Source organism: Eriocheir sinensis, chromosome 57 (assembly GCF_024679095.1).
Source record: "Eriocheir sinensis breed Jianghai 21 chromosome 57, ASM2467909v1, whole genome shotgun sequence".
Taxonomy (NCBI): Eukaryota; Metazoa; Arthropoda; class Malacostraca; order Decapoda; family Varunidae; genus Eriocheir; species Eriocheir sinensis.
Genome location: NC_066565.1, coordinates 221,399 through 240,343, shown reverse-complemented (window position 1 = coordinate 240,343; position 18,945 = coordinate 221,399). Strand labels below are relative to the sequence as shown.

The window sequence follows — 18,945 nt, the reverse complement described above, 5'->3', positions numbered from 1 at the left end:
CAGTCAATAGTCAATTAATGCCATGGCTTGTAATAGTCAATGCCAGATGGTGATAGTCATATAATAGTAGTAGATAGTAATAGTATTGGTTATAATGGACTGAACCAGCTGTCATTATATATATCAAAGAGCCACGTACCTTATAAGTATAGTCTAATGGCAGATGGTAATATAAATAGTCAGTAGTATATAGTAGTAGTAGAAGTAGTAGTAGTAGAAGTAGTAATAGTAGTAGTAGTAGTAGTAGTAGTAGTAGTAGTAGTAGTAGTAGAAGTAGTAATGTCAATCGCAGCTGATTGTGGTGTGTCAAGTGTACGATAATTACTCTAATATGATACTCCACATCAGCCGTCAATAAGCTGGCTAAACATCCCAAACAGCACCTTTATTACTGTCAAAAAAGCTTATTAACTCCCTAAAATAATGTGAAAGTACTGAATTCAAGCTTAGAACACAGAAAAAACAGAAAATAAGCTTAAATATATGAGTATATGGGAATAACTTTAGTAATACGATACTCTAATACCAGCTTAATTTATCCCCCGTAAGCTTATCAAACCCCTAAATCTATGTGTAAGTACTGAATTCAAGCTTAGAACACAGAATAACATAGAAAATAAGCTTGAATAAATGAGGACATGGGAATAACTTTACTAATATGCCCCAATCAGCTTAGTTTATCGTCAAAAAGCTTCATTATAATCAACGTAAAAAGGCTGAATTCAAGCTTTAAACTGCAAATAACGTAGAAAATAAGCTTGAATAAATGAGGATATACGGGAATGACTTTACTAATACAATGCCCCAACCAGCTTAATATACCGTCATAAAAGCTTATTGATTCCCTAAAGTAATGTTAAAATACTGAATTCAAGCTTAGAACACAGAAAAACATTGAAAAAAAGCTTAGATAGATGAATATAGAGAAATAACTAATACGATACTCTGACCAGCTTAATATACCGTCATAAAAGCTTATTGATTCCCTAAAATAATGTTAAAATACTGAATTCAAGCTTAGAACACAGAAAAAACATTGAAAAAAAGCTTAGATAGATGAATATATAGAAATAACTAATACGATACTCTGACCAGCTTAATATACCGTCATAAAAGCTTATTGATTCCCTAAAATAATGTTAAAATACTGAATTCAAGCTTAGAACACAGAAAAAACATTGAAAAAAAGCTTAGATAGATGAATATATAGAAATAACTAATACGATACTCTGACCAGCTTAATATACCGTCATAAAAGCTTATTGATTCCCTAAAATAATGTTAAAATACTGAATTCAAGCTTAGAACACAGAAAAAACATTGAAAAAAGCTTAGATGAATATATATAAATAACTAATACGATACTCTGACCAGCTTAATATACCGTCATAAAAGCTTATTGATTCCCTAAAATAATGTTAAAATACTGAATTCAAGCTTAGAACACAGAAAAAACATTGAAAAAAAGCTTAGATAGATGAATATATAGAAATAACTAATACGATACTCTGACCAGCTTAATATACCGTCATAAAAGCTTATTGATCCCCTATATTAATCTGAAGGTGCTGTAGTCAAGCTTAGAAGACAGAAAAGCGTACAAAATAAGCTTGAATGCGGAGGAGTCTGGCAACTCGACCCTAGTGTTGGCAAACATGGAGGAGATGTAAGGGTGACATGGCTTCACTTCTTAGGTTCTGACGCCCTTAAAAAGCCCTTAATTATGCAGTCCGTGGACCCGCAGAATGGCAGGACCTTTTGGAAGAAGAATACCAAGGTTCCAGGCGGGTAAGTCCTTCAGAAATAGGCCTACGAGGGGTCAATAGGCCTGTGACACCTGTCCGTTTCCTGTCCCAGACGAGTTTTTTTGGGGAGCCTTGTTGATTACGTGTTTTTTTCGTCTTTTTTTTTCTCCTCTCTCTCCTCCTCCTCCTCCTCTTCTTCTTCTTCTTGTCTCCTTCTTTCTCTTCCTTTCTGTCTCTTCTCCTCCTCTTCTTCCTTCCTGTCTACTCTTTTCTCTTCCTTTCCTTCTCTTCTCTCCTCCTCCTCCTCCTCCTCTTCCTCTCATCTTCGTCGTCTTCCTTCCTGTCTCCTCCTCCTTCTCCTTCTCTTTCTCTCTCCTCCCCTTTTTCTCTCCCTCTTTTTCCTCCTTCTCTCCCTTCTCCTCATCTCCTCTCTTCTTCTCTCCTTCCTTTCCGTCCCTTCTTTCCTCCTCCTCTTCCTTCGCTTCCTTTTCTCTCCATATCTTCTACCTCTCCTTCCCTTCTCCTTTTCTTCTTCTTTCTTCCTGTCTCCTCCTCCTCCTCTTCTCTCCTCTCTCTTTCCTTCCCTTCCCTTCTCTCTCCTCCTCTTCCTAACCTCTATATATCAATGAGACTCTATATAATTAACCTATACATATAATTAGTATTGAAATAGGTGTATATATAAGACATTAGTTAGTGAGAAAGTGTGTGTGTGTGTGTTTGTGTGTGTGTGTGTGTGTGTGTGTGTGTGTGTGTGTGGTTTTGGTTGGCTTGCAATTTCAATCATTTTATTTATTTTTTTCTTTTTTTTTTTACTCAGAATGCGAGCGGTGTACGGGGCAATGCATCCTCCCATCACGCGCTCACCGAGGTAAGCTAACGCACACATACGCGCACACACACACACACACACACACACACACACACCTACCTGCTGGCTATTACGAGTCCAACACGTGTTCAGGCCATGGTGGTGAATTACACACACACACACACACACACACACACACCAGTCGGCAACTTAATCAAACCTAATCTAACCTAATTATGACCTAACATAACCTAATCTAACCTATCCTAATCTAAGCTAACCTGACCTGACCTGCCCCAGCCTAATGTGTCTTCCCTCGGCTCGCCAGGTCAAGCCCAAGGAAGGAGGGAGGTCAACGCAAGCCCGAGCCCAATGACAGTTTTCAGGACTATCAAGAGTCTGTGAGCGACGCGTGGGACTGCGGCGACGATGAGTTTTGTGTGATATCAGGTGAGACGATAGTTTTATGAATATCCTGGAGTGTTATATTACGTCTTGACTCAGAACATTCATATATGCTTCCTTACTAATGATGAGATTTTCCGTACAGCAAAGTGAGGTCATTCTGTGTTGATTTATACCATAAGGTGATGGCTAACCTAAGCTAATCTAATCTAACCTAACAAAACCAAAACAAAACACTATAGGTCTTGACTCAGAACATTCATATATGCTTCCATGCTAATGATGAGACTCTCCGTACAGCAAAGTGAGGTCATTCTGTGTTGATTTATACCATAAGGTGATGGCTAACCTAAGCTAATCTAATCTAACCTATCAAAACCAAAACAAAACACTATAGGTCTTGACTCAGACAATTCATGTATGCTTCCTTACTAATGATGAGATTTTCCATACAGCAAAGTGAGGTCATTCTGTGTTGATTTATACCATAAGGTGATGGCTAACCTAAGCTAATCTAATCTAACCTATCAAAACCAGAACAAACACTATAGGTCTTGACTCAGAACATTCATATATGCTTCCTTACTAATGATGAGATTTTCCGTACAGCAAAGTGAGGTCATTCTGTGTTGATTTATACCATAAGGTGATGGCTAACCTAAGCTAATCTAATCTAACCTAACAAAACCAAAACAAACACTATAGGTCTTGACTCAGACAATTCATGTATGCTTCCTTACTAATGATGAGATTTTCCGTACAGCAAAGTGAGGTCATTCTGTGTTGATTTATACCATAAGGTGATGGCTAACCTAAGCTAATCTAATCTAACCTATCAAAACCAAAACAAAACACTATAGGTCTTGACTCAGACAATTCATGTATGCTTCCTTACTAATGATGAGACTTTCCGTACAGCAAAGTGAGGTCATTCTGTGTTGATTTATACCTTAAGGTGATGGCTAACCTAAGCTAATCTAATCTAACCTATCAAAACCAAAACAAACACTATAGGTCTTGACTCAGAACATTCATATATGCTTCCTTACTAATGATGAGATTTTCCATACAGCAAAGTGAGGTCATTCTGTGTTGATTTATACCATAAGGTGATGGCTAACCTAAGCTAATCTAATCTAACCTATCAAAACCAAAACAAACACTATAGGTCTTGACTCAGAACATTCATATATGCTTCCTTAATAGTGAGGAGACTTTCCGTACAGCAAAGTGAGGTCATTCTGTGTTGATTTATACCATAAGGTGATGGCTAACCTAAGCTAATCTAATCTAACCTAACAAAACCAGAACAAACACTATAGGTCTTGACTCAGAACATTCATATATGCTTCCTTACTAATGAGACTTTCCGTACAGCAAAGTGAGGTCATTCTGTGTTGATTTATACCATAAGGTGATGGCTAACCTAAGCTAATCTAATCTAACCTATCAAAACCAAAACAAACACTATAGGTCTTGACTCAGAACATTCATATATGCTTCCATGCTAATGATGAGATTTTCCGTACAGCAAAGTGAGGTCATTCTGTGTTGATTTATACCATAAGGTGATGGCTAACCTAAGCTAATCTAATCTAACCTATCAAAACCAAAACAAACACTATAGGTCTTGACTCAGAACATTCATATATGCTAAAGTGAGGTCATTCTGTGTTGATTTATACCATAAGGTGATGGCTAACCTAAGCTAATCTAATCTAACCTATCAAAACCAAAACAAACACTTTAGGTCTTGACTCAGACAATTCATATATGCTTCCTTAATAGTGAGGAGATTTTCCGTACAGCAAAGTGAGGTCATTCTGTGTTGATTTATACCATAAGGTGCTGGCTAACCTAAGCTGATCTAATCTAACCTAACAAAACCAGAACAAACACTATAGGTCTTGACTCAGAACATTCATGTATGCTTCCTTACTAATGATGAGATTTTCTGTACAGCAAAGTGAGGTCATTCTGTGTTGATTTATACCATAAGGTGATGGCTAACCTAAGCTAATCTAATCTAACCTATCAAAACCAAAACAAACACTATAGGTCTTGACTCAGAACATTCATATATGCTTCCTTACTAATGAGACTTTCCATACAGCAAAGTGAGGTCATTCTGTGTTGATTTATACCATAAGGTGATGGCTAACCTAAGCTAATCTAATCTAACCTATCAAAACCAAAACAAACACTATAGGTCTTGACTCAGAACATTCATATATGCTTCTTTCCGTACAGCAAAGTGAGGTCATTCTGTGTTGATTTATACCATAAGGTGCTGGCTAACCTAAGCTAATCTAATCTAACCTATCAAAACCAAAACAAACACTATAGGTCTTGACTCAGAAAATTCATATATGCTTCCTTACTAATGAGACTTTCTACACAACAAGATATATTGCTATTCTTACCATTTTTATTATTATTTCCATTATTTCAGACGTCAAAATCTCAAATCGCATGGTACAGTCCGCGGCCCTGAGCGTCATAAACAGTCATCGGTCGAGCCAGCTGGCGGCCACCCCTCCCCCCCCTGGCCTGCCGGAACTCCACCACCACCACCACCACCACCACCACCAAGGGTCACCTCCATCACCACCACCACCCACAACACCACCTCAACACCACCTGGACGAGAGTGACGACCCACCAGGCTATAACCTCCACTGTGCATCACCAAGTCAGTATGGAGTTGAGATTGGTGTTGAAAGTGGTGATGATTTTTGGTGTTGATGGTGATATTGGTGTTGAGAGAGAGAGAGAGAGAGAGAGAGAGAGAGAGAGAGAGAGAGAGAGAGAGAGAGATTACAAAAGGAAGAAAAGAAATAAAAATCTATGTCAAGAATGAGAGAGAGAGAGAGAGAGAGAGAGAGAGAGAGAGTAATAGCTATTGTTGTTGTTGTTGTTATTGTTATTGTTGTTATAGGAAGCACAGGAGGAGTTGAGTGTACCCTGCCGCTGTCGAGATTGGACCCTTCCGCTCCGGTCCTTCCGAGAACTCCTGTCATCACATCCTCTGGTAAGTATGACCTCTCTCTCTCTCTCTCTCTCTCTCTCTCTGTTTTTTTTTCTTTTTTCCTTCCATTTCATTATTTTTTTTTTTTTTTTTTCTTGCATATTCTCTCTCTCTCTCTCTCTCTCTCTCTCTCTCTCTCTCTCTCTCTCTCTCTCTCTCTCTCTCTCTCTCTCTCTCTCTCTCTCTCTCTCTCTCTCTTAAAACATTATATATATACATTAAAAAATCAAAACTTGGCAGCCATTACCTAACTTAACCTTCCCTTCCTCCTCCTCCTCCTCCTCCTCCTCCATAACAGACAGCGAGAGGGAGTCAGCACGCACAGAGAAGTTCCTGGAGGTCATAAGCGCCACGAACATGTCTCTTCCAGAGCTACGGAAACTCTCCTGGTCGGGCATACCATCGCAAGTGAGGGCGGTCGCCTGGAGGCTGCTCAATGTAGGTTCCGAAAGTTGTTACAGTTTTTCCGTTTATTGTTGTATGGTGGTGTGTATGGTGATGTGCTTCAGTGTGGATATAGTTAAATAGTTGATCTATGTTCCCTATAAATATCAAAGCCGTGCATAAATTAGAACACCCAGAATGAACGCAATATAAAACACACTATTTCCCAGGCAGACACGCGTTGGAGGAAACTGAGTGTGATTAGGAAGCTGTTACATTTTTTCCATTTATAGGTGTATGGTGGTGTGTATGGTGATGTGTGTCGGTGTGGATATAGTTAAATAGTTGGTCCACATTCCCTATAAATCTCAAAGCCGTGGGTAAAGTAGAACATACAGAAAAAAAACAATATAAAACACTCAATATTGTCGGGTAGATACGGGTTGGAGGAAACCGAGTGTGATTCTAAAAGCTGTTACAATTTTTCCATTTATAGGTGTATGGTGATGTGTTTACGTATGAATATAGTTAAATAGTTGGTCTACATTCTCTATAAATCTCAAAGCTCTAGGTAATGGTGATAGATAGATATATAGATGGATAGATAATATAACTTGTGGCAAATAGGAATGGATAATTATGAAGTTTTGGGTATAATTTCAACTAATTCTGTATCTTCTACTCTTTCCTCCCTCTCCTCTGTCTCCTCCTCCTCCTCCTCCTCCTCCTCCTCTCTAGGGTTACCTGCCAGCCAATTCGGAGCGCCGCGAGGACACCCTGCAGCGGAAACGGAAGGAATACTGGAGCTTTGTGGACCAGTATTATGGAACTCGCCACGAGGATATTCACCAGGACACATTCAGACAGGTACATACAACACACAGTCCCTATTCCCTTTCCTCCTCCTCCTCCTCCTCCTCCTCCTCCTCCTTCACTCTTCCTATGTTTCCTCCTCCTCCTTCCCCTCCTCCCTCGCTCCCTCCATCCTTAACGGACTGACGAGAGATTTGGCAGGGTGGCAGGAGTGATAACATTGATGATAATTAGTTTAGTAATGGTCTCAATAATAAGTGGTGGTAATATAACTGGTCTTTGCATAACCTTACCTAACCTAACCTTACCTAACCTACCCTACATAGCCACATCTAACCTACCCAAACCTTACCTAACTTAATCTAACGTAACTTATCCTACCTTCCACCCCTCCACCCTCCGCTAATCTCCTTTTCCACTGTTCCAGATCCACATAGACATCCCGCGCATGTCCCCGCTGATCCCCCTGTTCCAGCAGACCATCGTGCAGGAGATGTTTGAGCGCATCCTGTACATCTGGGCCATCAGACACCCCGCCTCAGGCTACGTGCAGGGCATCAACGACCTCGTCACACCATTCTTCATCGTCTTCCTGCACGAGGTCGTCCCGAGAGGTGAGCGTCACAGATAGATGGAGGGAGGAAGAGAGGGAGGGAAGGAGAGAGGGACAGGAGGGAAGATATGAGATGAGAGAGAGGGAAAGGGACAGAGACAAGGAGACAGGGAGAAAAGGAAGGAGAGAGTGACAGGAGGGAGAGGGAGGGAGAAGTATGGAGGGAGAGAGGAAAGAATAGAATTAGATATAGAATAGAATTGAAAGGAGAAGGAAAGGGAGGGAAGGAAGGAAAGAATAAAAACAGAATGAAAGAAGCTAACCTTACCTAACCTAATCTAACATTACCGAACCTAATCCAACCTTACCTAACCTAATCTAACATTACCGAACCTAATCTAACCTTACCTAACCTAATCTAACCTAACCTTACCTAAGCTAATCTAACCTTACCTAACCTAACCTACCCTAACCTAATCTAACCTTACCTAACCTTACCAAACTTAATCTAACCTTACCTAACCTAATCTAACCTTACCTAACCTTACCAAACTTAATCTAACCTTACCTAACCTAATCTAACCTTACCTAACCTAACCTACCCTAACCTAATCTAACCTTACCTAACCTTACCAAACTTAATCTAACCTTACCTAACCTAATCTAACCTTACCTAACCTAACCTACCCTAACATTACCTAACCTAATCTAACCATACCTAACCTAATCTAACCTTACCTAACCTAACCTTACCTAACCTAAGCTAACCTAATCTAACCTCACCTAACTTAATCTAACCTTACCTCACCTAAGTTAACAAAAACTGAGCTCAGGTAATCTCCTCCCCCCCCCCACAGAGGAGAACTTGGACACCTATGATGTGTCTCGCGTTGCGGAGGGCCAGCGTGCGGTGGTGGAGGCCGACAGCTTCTGGTGCATGTCCAAGCTACTTGACGGCATCCAGGACAACTACACCTTCGCACAGCCCGGCATACAGAGCAAGGTGCAGCAGCTCGGGGAACTCATGAAGCGGATAGACGGTGAGTGTGTGTGTATGTGTGTGTGTGTGTGTGTGTGTGTGTGTAAGGGGGTGAACCTTTGCACAGTCCAGCATACAGAGCAAGGTGCAGCAGCTCGGGGAACTCATGAAGCGGATAGACGGTGAGTGGGGGGGGGGTGTCGGGGTGTGTGTGTGTGTGGGTGTGTGTAGGGGGTGAACCTTCGCACAGCCCGGCATACAGAGCAAGGTGCAGCAGCTCGGGGAACTCATGAAGCGGATAGACGGTGAGTGGGGGGGTGTAGGGGTGTGTGTGTGTGTGTGTGTGTAAGGGGGGTGAACCTTTGCACAGCCCGGCATACAGAGCAAGGTGCAGCAGCTCGGGGAACTCATGAAGCGGATAGACGGTGAGTGGGGGGGTGTAGGGGTGTGTGTGGGTGTGTGTAAGGGGGGTGAACCTTTGCACAGCCCAGCATTCAGAGCAAGGTGCAGCAGCTCGGGGAACTCATGAAGCGGATAGACGGTGAGTGGGGGGGGGGTGTAGGGGTGTAGGGGGGAGACATTTATTTTCATTCTTTTTCTGTTTCATGTTGTTGTTGTTGTTATTGTTATTGTTCTTTAGTTCTATCTTCCTCTCCCCATTCCTGATTTAACTGATATAACCTTAAGATTTTTTCTGTTCTGCTTTTGACAAGTGTAAAACTGCATGTCCCTCCTTGGCCTGAGTCATGACCTCAGTGTGACTTCAGGCCGGGACCCATGCCACCCAGGGCCCAGGGTCAGCACACGCCCTTGTTACTCCATCACCCTGAACTTGTAAAATTATTGAGTATTGGAGTCTGATCCCAAGTACTGAGAAACTTTTGACCCCAAGTACAATCTATCTCTCCCTCTCTCCCTGACAGCCAACCTCCACCGCCACCTTGCCCGCCACGAGATTGACTACCTCCAGTTCTCGTTCCGGTGGTTCAACAACCTGCTGATGCGTGAGATGCCCCTGGGGTGCACCGTCAGGCTGTGGGACACCCTGCACGCTGAGCCAGACGGGTTCTCGCACTTTGTCCTATATGTGTGTGCTGCCTTCCTTACATACTTCTCACAGCACCTCATGGCACAGCGAGACTTCCAGGTGAGTGTGTGTGTGTGTGTGTGTGTGTGAGAGATGAGAGAGAGGGAGATAGAAAGGGACAAAGAGAAGGAGGGAGGGAGAGAGGAAAGAATAGAAATGGATATAGAATAGAATTGAGAGGAGGGGGAGAGGGAGGGAAGGAAGGAAAGAATATGAGAGAGAGAGAGAGAGAGAGAGAGAGAGAGAGAGAGAGAGAGAGAGAGAGAGAGAGAGAGAGAGAGAGAGAGAGAGAGAGAGAGAGAGAGAGAGAGAGAGAGATAGAGAGAGAGAGAGAGAGAGAGAGAGAGAGAGAGAGAGAGAGAGAGAGAGAGAGAGAGAGAGAGAGAGAGAGAGAGAGAGAGAGAGAGAGAGAGAGAGAGAGAGAGAGAGAGAGAGAGAGAGAGAGAGAGAGAGAGAGAGAGAGAGAGAGAGAGAGAGAGAGAGAGAGAGAGAGAGAGAGAGAGAGAGAGAGAGAGAGAGAGAGAGAGAGAGAGAGAGAGAGAGAGAGAGAGAGAGAGAGAGAGAGAGAGAGAGAGAGAGAGAGAGAGAGAGAGAGAGAGAGAGAGAGAGAGAGAGAGAGAGAGAGAGAGAGAGAGAGAGAGAGAGAGAGAGAGAGAGAGAGAGAGAGAGAGAGAGAGAGAGAGAGAGAGAGAGAGAGAGAGAGAGAGAGAGAGAGAGAAAATCAGACCACACAGACCCCATGGTCCAGACTTGGTGGTCTGTCCTTAAACCTAAGTGATTTGACATTAATCAGAAGACTCCAAAACGTTGCATTTCTACTCTAGTTGATATTAAGTTGAAGGAAGTGACGGTCGAGCTTATTTTTGAAGGAGTCAATCGTGTTACACTGGACCACTGACGGTGGAAGCTTATTCCATTCTCGCACTTCAACGTTGGTGAAGAAAAATTTGGTGCAGTCTGAATTTACTTGTCTACATCTGAGTTTTACGCCATTGTTCCTCGTGCGCAAAGTGTCATCGATCATAAACAATGTTGATCTGTCTACATTCGTGAAACCATTAAGTATTTTAAAACATTCGATCAGTTTTCCTCGGAGGCGACGTTTCTCAAGAGAGAACATATTAAGGGTAGAAAGCCTTTCTTCGTAGGATTTGTTGCGCAAGGAAGGGATCATTTTGTTCGACGCTGAACACCTTCTAATTTAGCAATATCCTTTGCATGGTGGGGAGACCAAACTGTACCGCATATTCCAAGTGGGGTCTGACTAAACTGTTGTAGAGCCGGAGTATTACATATTTATTCTTGAATACAAATTTTCTTTTAATTAAGAAAAAAATTCTGTTAGCTTTATTTTCTGCATCGATGCATTGCTGTGAGAATTTGAGGTTTGACGCGATTTTGACCCCAAGTCTTTGACGCATTGAACGCTTTTGAGTTTAACGTCACAAGCATTTCGTATTCGAACTTCTTATTCCTCGCTCCAACTTGAAGGACCTGGCACTTGTCTCGTTAAAGGGCATCTCCCATCTATCCGACTGTTGAAATTTTGTGCAAATCCTCTTGGAGGCTTTGCCTGTCTTCGTCAGTGAGAACCGAGTTGCCAATCTTTGTGTCGTCTGCAAATTTACTAATGCGGTTATTGAGTCCAACATCCACGTCGTTGATGTAAATAATGAAGAGCACTGGGCCAAGGACCGAGCCCTGAGGGACGCCACTAGTGACAGGCGCCCACTCTAATGACAGGCGCCCACTCTAATGACAGGCGCCCACTCTATGACAGGCGCCCACTCTGTAAGAGAGAGAGAGAGAGAGAGAGAGAGAGAGAGAGAGAGAGGAGGAGGAGGAGGAGAAAGGGAGGGAGAGAGGAAAGAACAGAATTGAAAGGAGAAGGAGAGGGAGGGAAGGAAGGAGAGTGAGAGGAAAGAATATGGTGTGTGTGTGTGTGTGTGTGTGTGTGTGTGTGTGTGTGTTCGCTCCTTTTCTTTCTTTTAATCTTTTTTTTTCTGCTTTCTCTCTCATTTCCCAGACTAGCTTATTTTTGTTTTTGTTTTTTATTCTTTTTTTATGGAAAGGTAAATAAATAATGGGAAATGGTGGTGGTGGTGGTGGTGGTGGTGGTGGTGGTGGTGGTGGTGATGGTGGTGGTGGTGGCGATGATGGTGGTGGTGGTGGTGGTGATGGTGGTGGTGGTGGTGGTGGTGGTGGTGGTGATGATGATGGTGATGGTGGTGATGGTGGTGGTGGTGGCGATGATGGTGGTGGTGGTGGTGATGGTGGTGGTGGTGGTGGTGATGGTGATGGTGGTGGTGATGGTGGTGGTGGTGGTGGTGATGGTGGTGGTGGTGATGATGATGGTGGTGGTGATGGTGGTGATGGTGATGGTGGTGGTGGTGGTGATGATGGTGGTGGTGGTGGTGGTGGTGGTGGTGATGATGGTGGTGGTGGTGATGGTGGTGGTGGTGATGATGGTGATTCAGAAATAATGAGTTTCCCAATAATAATAATAATAATAATAATAATAATAATAATAATAATAATAATAATAATAATACCAGATGTAATTTAGTACTTACCAAATTCAGAGATATTCCAATAGTAGTAGTAGTAGTAGTAGTAGTAGTAGTAGTAGTCTATCCTCACTTTCACTTTCATTCTTTATCTCACTTTCTCATCTTCATTTTCCTATTTTATTTTATTTTTTTCTATTATTTCCACATTCATATTTCTTTCTTTTCTCTTCTGACACTTTCTCTGGCTCACTTTCACTCATTTTCTTTTATTTTCTTTATTTTCACATTCATATATTTTTAGGGGGAGTCATTTTCATATATAATTCACCTTTTTATTTTATTTTTTCATCTTTCATTCATATTTTTTTCTTCTCTCACTTTCTCTGGCTCACTTTCACTCATTTTCTTTTTATTTTCTTTATTTTCTCATTCATATATATTTTTCTGCTATCATTTTCACTTCATTTTCATTTTTTTTGCATTTTTATTCATATTTTTTTCTGCTCTCACCTTCGTTGGCTCACTTTCACTCATTTTCTTTTTATTTTCTTTATTTTCATTCATTTATATATTTTTCTGCTATCATTTTCACTTCATTTTCATTTCTTTACTCATTTTTATTCATATTTTTTCTTCTCTCACTTTCACTTGACTCACTTTCATCATCACTTTCTCATTTTCCTCTTTCTATTATTCATTATTCACTATTTTTTTCTATAATTATCACTACTCTCTCTCTCTCTCTCTCTCTCTCTCTCTCTCTCTCTTCCCAGTTCACGTTCTTTTTCCTTCCCTTCCTTCATCTCTCTCTCTCTCTCTCTCTCTCTCTCTCTCTCTCTCTCTCTCCATGCCCTGTAGCCTAGTAGTTACATGTGTTTCTCCTATTTCTTCCTATAGGGTCTAATATTACTACACTATTTTCCTGTTATATTACTAGCTAAGAATCCCCATGTCCTATTACCATGTCCTAGCAATACCTGTAGCCTAGTAATGAGATGTATTTCTCCTGTTACTACTGCAGAATCTCCCATATCGGATAACATAACTATTTCTTCTATTATTTTCTAAGCTAAGTCCCGTGTCCTATCTAGCAATACCCGTAGCCTGGTAATGACGTGTATTTCTCCTGTGTCTTCCCATAGGGGCTGATGCTACTACTGCAGAACCTTCCGACAAGCTCCTGGTCGGACACGGAAATCAGTCTGCTGGTCGCCGAAGCCTTCCGTCTCAAATACACTTTCGCAGACGCCCCGAACCACCTCCAGGCCCAGCGGAAGTGACGATAGATGGAGCGGATGGAGTCTGGATATGCGCCGTCGTTCAGTGTGTGGATGAGGCGGATGTAGGAGTGGATGGGATGGTCGATGGAGGCGGTTATGTTGAGTGAGTGAGTGAGTGAGTGAAGTGCGTCCATGGTCAATATTTTTAAATGTTTTGATGGTAAGGCAAAAAGGAGATCAGTCGAGTTACAATGAGTGTTTCTTGAGGTTCACGGCACAGAGGAAAGGTCAAACTACCACCTGGGTCATAAACCTACCCCTGGAAATGACCCTAAACACAAAGCTACCCCTGGAAATGACCCTAAACACAAAGCTACCCCTGGAAATGCCCCCAAACTCCAACGGAATCCCTATCAAATGAGTGTTTCTTGAGGTTCACGGCACAGAGGAAGGGTCAAACTACCACCTGGGTCATAAAACTACCCCTGGAAATGACCCTAAACACAAAGCTACCCCTGGAAATGACCCCAAACTCCAACGGAATCCCTATCAAATGAGTGTTTTTTTAGGTTCATGGTACAGAGGAAGGGTCAAACTGCCACCTGGGTCATGAAACTACCCCTGGAAATGACCCTAAACACAAAGCTACCCCTGGAAATGCCCCCAAACTCCAATGGAATCCCTATCAAATGAGTGTTTTTTTAGGTTCATGGTACAGAGGAAGGGTCAAACTACCACCTGGGTCATGAAACTACCCCTGGAAATGACCCCAAATTCCCATGCAAGCCTTGTCAAATGTTTCCTTAGGTTCATGGCACAGATGAAGGGTCAAACTACCACCTGGGTCATGAAACTGCCAATGGAAATGCCCCAAACTCCTACGAAAAGCCTTGTCCAATACGTGACATTTGGCATCAGAAATGTTTAAGAATATGACCAATGTGACCAATGAATATGACCTCTTTTTAGGTTGTTGTTGGCTGTCATAACAAAGAAGAGATAATAAGGTATTGTGTCCTTCTTGGTGCTTCAAAAGGCTGGTTGTGCTGTGGGGAAGGTCAGGTCAGGAGAGGTCAGTTTAGGTCATATCATGCTGGAAGGGCAAAAAATATTGACAACTGAAGTGACAGATTGCCAGACAGAGAACCAGATGGAGATTGAGAGATAGATAGAGAGAGAGAGAGAGAGAGAGAGAGAGAGAGAGAGAGTATGTATGTCTATGTGTTTTTTTTTCAATCCATTTCCCACATATGATTTGATGTTACAAGTGTGTGTGTGTGTGTGTGTGTGTGTGTGTGTGTGTGTGTGTGTGTGTGTGTGTTTCTTTCTTTAACCCTGTCTTCTCTTTTTTTCTGTCTACGGTAATATTATTTAGTTTCCGTAACACTCCCGGCGATTATTCTTATGCGGCATTTCCGAGAGCAAGATGTTTCGAAAGCTCACAGATGCTCCTTTCCTTACGATCATAACCATAGCCAATCTGTTTAGTCTTTCGTATAGGAGTTTCCGAGAGCAAGATATTTTGAAAGTTCACAGATGTCCCTCTCTTTACGACCATTACCATAGCCAGTGTTTTTCATCTTTCGTATACAACATCTCAAAAGCTCACAGATGCTCCTTTCCTTACGACCACTACCATAACCAATCTGTTTTTCAGCTTTCGTATACAATGTTTCCGAGAGCAAGTTGTTTCGGTTACTCACAGGTGTTCCTTTCCTTACGATCATAACCATACCCAATCTGTTTAGTCTTTCGTATAGGAGTTTCCGAGAGCAAGATGTTTCGAAAGCTCACAGATGCTCCTTTCCCTTCAACCACTACCATAGCCAATCTGTTTTTCGTTTTTCGTATGCAACATTTCCGAGAGCAAGATGTTCCTTTCCTTACGATCATAACCATAGCCAATCTGTTTAGTCTTTCGTATAGGAGTTTCCGAGTGCAAGTTGTTTCAGTTTTTCACGGCTGTTCCTCTCCTTACTATCTTTACTATGTCCAATCCGTTTAGTCTTTCGTATACAGCGTTTCCGAGAGCAAGATGTTGAAAGCTCAGACGTTTCTCTCCTTACGATTGCTACCATAGTCTGTTTTTTGTCTTTCATATATGAGTTTCTGAGAGCAATTTGTTTTGATTCCTTTCCTTACGATCATTACCATAGCCAATCTGTTAATGGTCTTTTGTATACGAGTTTCCGAGAGCAAGTTGTTTCGGTTCCTCCCTCACAGATGTTCCTTTCCTTACGATCATAACCATAGCCAATCTCTTTTTCATCTTACGTATACATTTCAAAAGCTCACAGATGTTCCTTTCCTTACGATCATAACCATAGCCAATCTCTTTTTCATCTTACGTATACAACATTTCAAAAGCTCACAGATGTTCCTTTCCTTACGATCATAACCATAGCCAATCTGTTTTTCATCTTTTGTATACATTTCAGAAGCTCACAGATGTTCCTTTCCTTACGATCATAACCATAGCCAATTTCTTTTTCATTTTACGTATACAACATTTCAAAAGCTCACAGATGTTCCTTTCCTTACGATCATAACCATAGCCAATTTCTTTTTCATCTTATGTATACAACATTTCAAAAGCTCACAGATGTTCCTTTCCTTACGATCATAACCATAGCCAATCTGTTTTTCGTCTTTCATATACATTTCAGAAGCTCACAAATGCTCCTTTCCTTACGATCATAACCATAGCCAATCTGTTGTTCGTCTTTCATATACATTTCAGAAGCTCACAAATGCTCCTTTCCTTACGATCATAACCATAGCCAATCTGTTTTTCGTCTTACGTATACAACATTTCCGAGAGCAAGATGTTCCTTTCCTTACGATCATAACCATAGCCAATCTGTTTTTCATCTTAAGTATACAACATTTCCGAGAGCAAGATGTTCCTTTCCTTATGATCATAACCATAGCCAATTTGTTTTTTGTCTTTCGTAAGCAACATTTCAAAAGCTCACAGGTGTTCCTTTCCTTACGATCATAACCATAGCCAATCTGTTTTTCATCTTTCGTAAGCAACATTTCAAAAGCTCACAAATGTTCCTTTCCTTACGATCATAACCATAGCCAATCTGTTTTTCGTCTTACGTATACAACATTTCCGAGAGCAAGATGTTCCTTTCCTTACGATCATAACCATAGCCAATCTGTTTTTCGTCTTTCGTAAGCAACATTTCAAAAGCTCACAGGTGTTCCTTTCCTTACGATCATAACCATAGCCAATCTGTTTTTCGTCTTTCGTAAGCAACATTTCAAAAGCTCACAGGTGTTCCTTTCCTTACGATCATAACCATAGCCAATCTGTTTTTCGTCTTACGTATACAACATTTCAAAAGCTCAGAGATGTTCCTTGCCTTACGATTACCAAAATTACCAAAACGCAAAATTTTAAGTACGATTCACGGGTTTAACAGAACGCTTATTGCTCTCGAACATTCATAACGTAAAAAAACATAAATCAAAGTATCATAAGCAAAGAATTTAACCTGTTTCATGATTAAATATTAAAAAATTACAAAAACGCGAAATTTTCAGTACGATTCATGGGTTTAACAGAACACATCACTTTTGAACATTCATAACATCAAAAAAAAACATAATTCAAAGTATCATAAGCAAAGAACCCAACCTTTTTCATGAGAGGATATTGAAAAATTACCAAAACATGAAATTTTCAGTACGATTCATGGGTTTAACGGAACACTCATCGCTCTCGAACACTCGTAACGCAAAGTAAACAAACCGTAACATCGTAACCAAAGGAACATCTCAAATTTACACCCAAATACCATAAACCAAAAGACCGTAACCAGAGGAGCATCGACCCTTCAAGCCGAGAATGTGTAAAACAAAGCCAAGAAATCGCCCGAGAAATTATTATTATTTTACCATTTTTTGAGTTTCCCGCGCCCTGGAAGTCTGGGGTCGGGAAACATAGATATATATAGATAGCTAGGTCCTTAGGTAGATGACTTACTGGGTGGTGCTCTGGATAAGGGGTTCAGGGAGAGAGGTATTATGCGATTTATAATAATTTTTTAGGCTAAGGCTTGAGTCAGCCATCTTGCTATATTAGTAGGCTATGGCCGACTGCTTGAGAGAGAGAGAGAGAGAGAGAGAGAGAGAGAGAGGAGGGGGGTAAGAGAGAGAGGGAGAAAAGAAAACGAACAAAATAATGAAAATAAAAAATGAGAAAAAAATGGAGAGAGAGAGAGAGAGAAAATGAAAGAAAAAGAATAAAAATGGAGAGAGAGAATGTGTGTGCGTGTGTACGTATAAAAGCCTAGCTATGTACGTTTTGTAAGCTCCAATTCCCGTACACGAACCAACGCCGTGTGTACGTATATGTATGTACGTATGAATGTGTGTGTGTATATTGACTCTATACTGACTATCATGGTTCTCTCTCTCACACTCTCACACTCTCTCTCTCTCTCTCTCTCTCTCTCTCTCCCTTGCATTTGTTTGGTGTATTTTAAGGAGGAATAATTATCATGTAACTGCTGTGTCTTCATACATAAAGCATTTTATATCAAACTTTATGCTCTTTTATTTATTACAAAACTAACATTTGCCCGTAAGTACCAAACTGTAAGTCCTGTAAGTGGGGGCGGGGCTGGAAAGGTTATGTGTGGGTGTAAGTGGTGGTAAGTCTTTCCCTGTGCCTGTAAGTATGGGTGAGGCTGAGAAGGTTATGTGTGGGTGTAAGTGGTGGTAAGTCTTTCCCTGTGCCTGTAAGTATGGGTGAGGCTGAGAACTTGAGAAGGTTATGTGTGGGTGTAAGTGGTGGTAAGTCTTTCCCTACATCTGTAAGTATGGGTGAGGCTGAGAAGGTTATGTGTGGGTGTAAGTGGTGGTAAGTCTTTCCCTGTGCCTGTAAGTATGGGTGAGGCTGAGAAGGTTATGTGTGGGTGTAAGTGGTGGTAAGTCTTTCCCTACATCTGTAAGTATGGGTGAGGCTGAGAAGGTTATGTGTGTAAGTAAGTGGGTGTAAGTGGCAGTAAGTCTTTCCCTGTGTGTAAGTAAGGCTGAGAAGGTTATGTGTGTAAGTAAGTGTGTGTAAGTGGCAGTAAGTCTTTCCCTGTGTCTGTAAGTAAGGGTGAGGCTGAGAAGGTTATGTGTGTTAGTAAGTGGGTGTGTCAGTAAGTCTTTCCCTGTGTCTGTAAGTAAGGGTGAGGCTGAGAAGGTTATGTGTGTTGGTAAGTGTGTGTGTCAGTAAGTCTTTCCCTGTGTCTGTAAGTAAGGCTGAGAAGGTTGTGTGTGTAAGTGGGTGTAAGTGGCAGTAAGTCTTTCCCTGTGTCTGTAAGTAAGGCTGAGAAGGTTATGTGTGTAAGTAAAGTGTAAGTAAATCCTTCTCTTTTGTCACATATTTCCTTTTTTTTTCATCTCTCTC

The 18,945-nt window shown here is 41.4% G+C and overlaps 1 protein-coding gene and 1 long non-coding RNA gene across 13 annotated transcripts; both read left to right on the top strand.

The window, feature by feature from the left end:
- The first annotated feature begins 1,620 nt into the window (after positions 1-1,620).
- LOC126984365 (TBC1 domain family member 22B-like) lies at positions 1,621-18,092 on the top strand. Of its 11 annotated transcripts, none has more exons than XM_050837980.1 (14): positions 1,621-1,788; positions 2,566-2,616; positions 2,885-3,006; positions 5,414-5,653; positions 5,900-5,992; positions 6,288-6,427; positions 7,112-7,240; positions 7,614-7,800; positions 8,597-8,779; positions 9,642-9,865; positions 13,458-13,802; positions 13,969-15,240; positions 15,984-16,512; positions 16,665-18,092. In XM_050837980.1, exons 1-11 carry the CDS (start codon positions 1,724-1,726, stop codon positions 13,593-13,595), a joined length of 1,572 nt encoding a protein of 523 aa, XP_050693937.1. In that variant the 5' UTR covers positions 1,621-1,723; the 3' UTR covers positions 13,596-13,802; positions 13,969-15,240; positions 15,984-16,512; positions 16,665-18,092. The 11 variants fall into 11 exon arrangements, with proteins under 11 accessions (XP_050693937.1, XP_050693942.1, XP_050693938.1 ...); XM_050837985.1 differs by having other exon boundaries at positions 13,458-13,968; positions 14,241-15,240; XM_050837981.1 differs by having other exon boundaries at positions 13,458-14,104; positions 14,241-15,240.
- LOC126984369 (uncharacterized) lies at positions 3,441-5,175 on the top strand. 2 transcript variants are annotated; one of them, XR_007736603.1, is made up of 3 exons: positions 3,441-4,588; positions 4,712-4,806; positions 5,112-5,175. It is a non-coding gene; the product is annotated as an uncharacterized LOC126984369 (long non-coding RNA). The 2 variants fall into 2 exon arrangements; XR_007736604.1 differs by lacking the exon at positions 5,112-5,175 and adding an exon at positions 4,961-5,024.
- Positions 18,093-18,945: the final 853 nt, after the last annotated feature.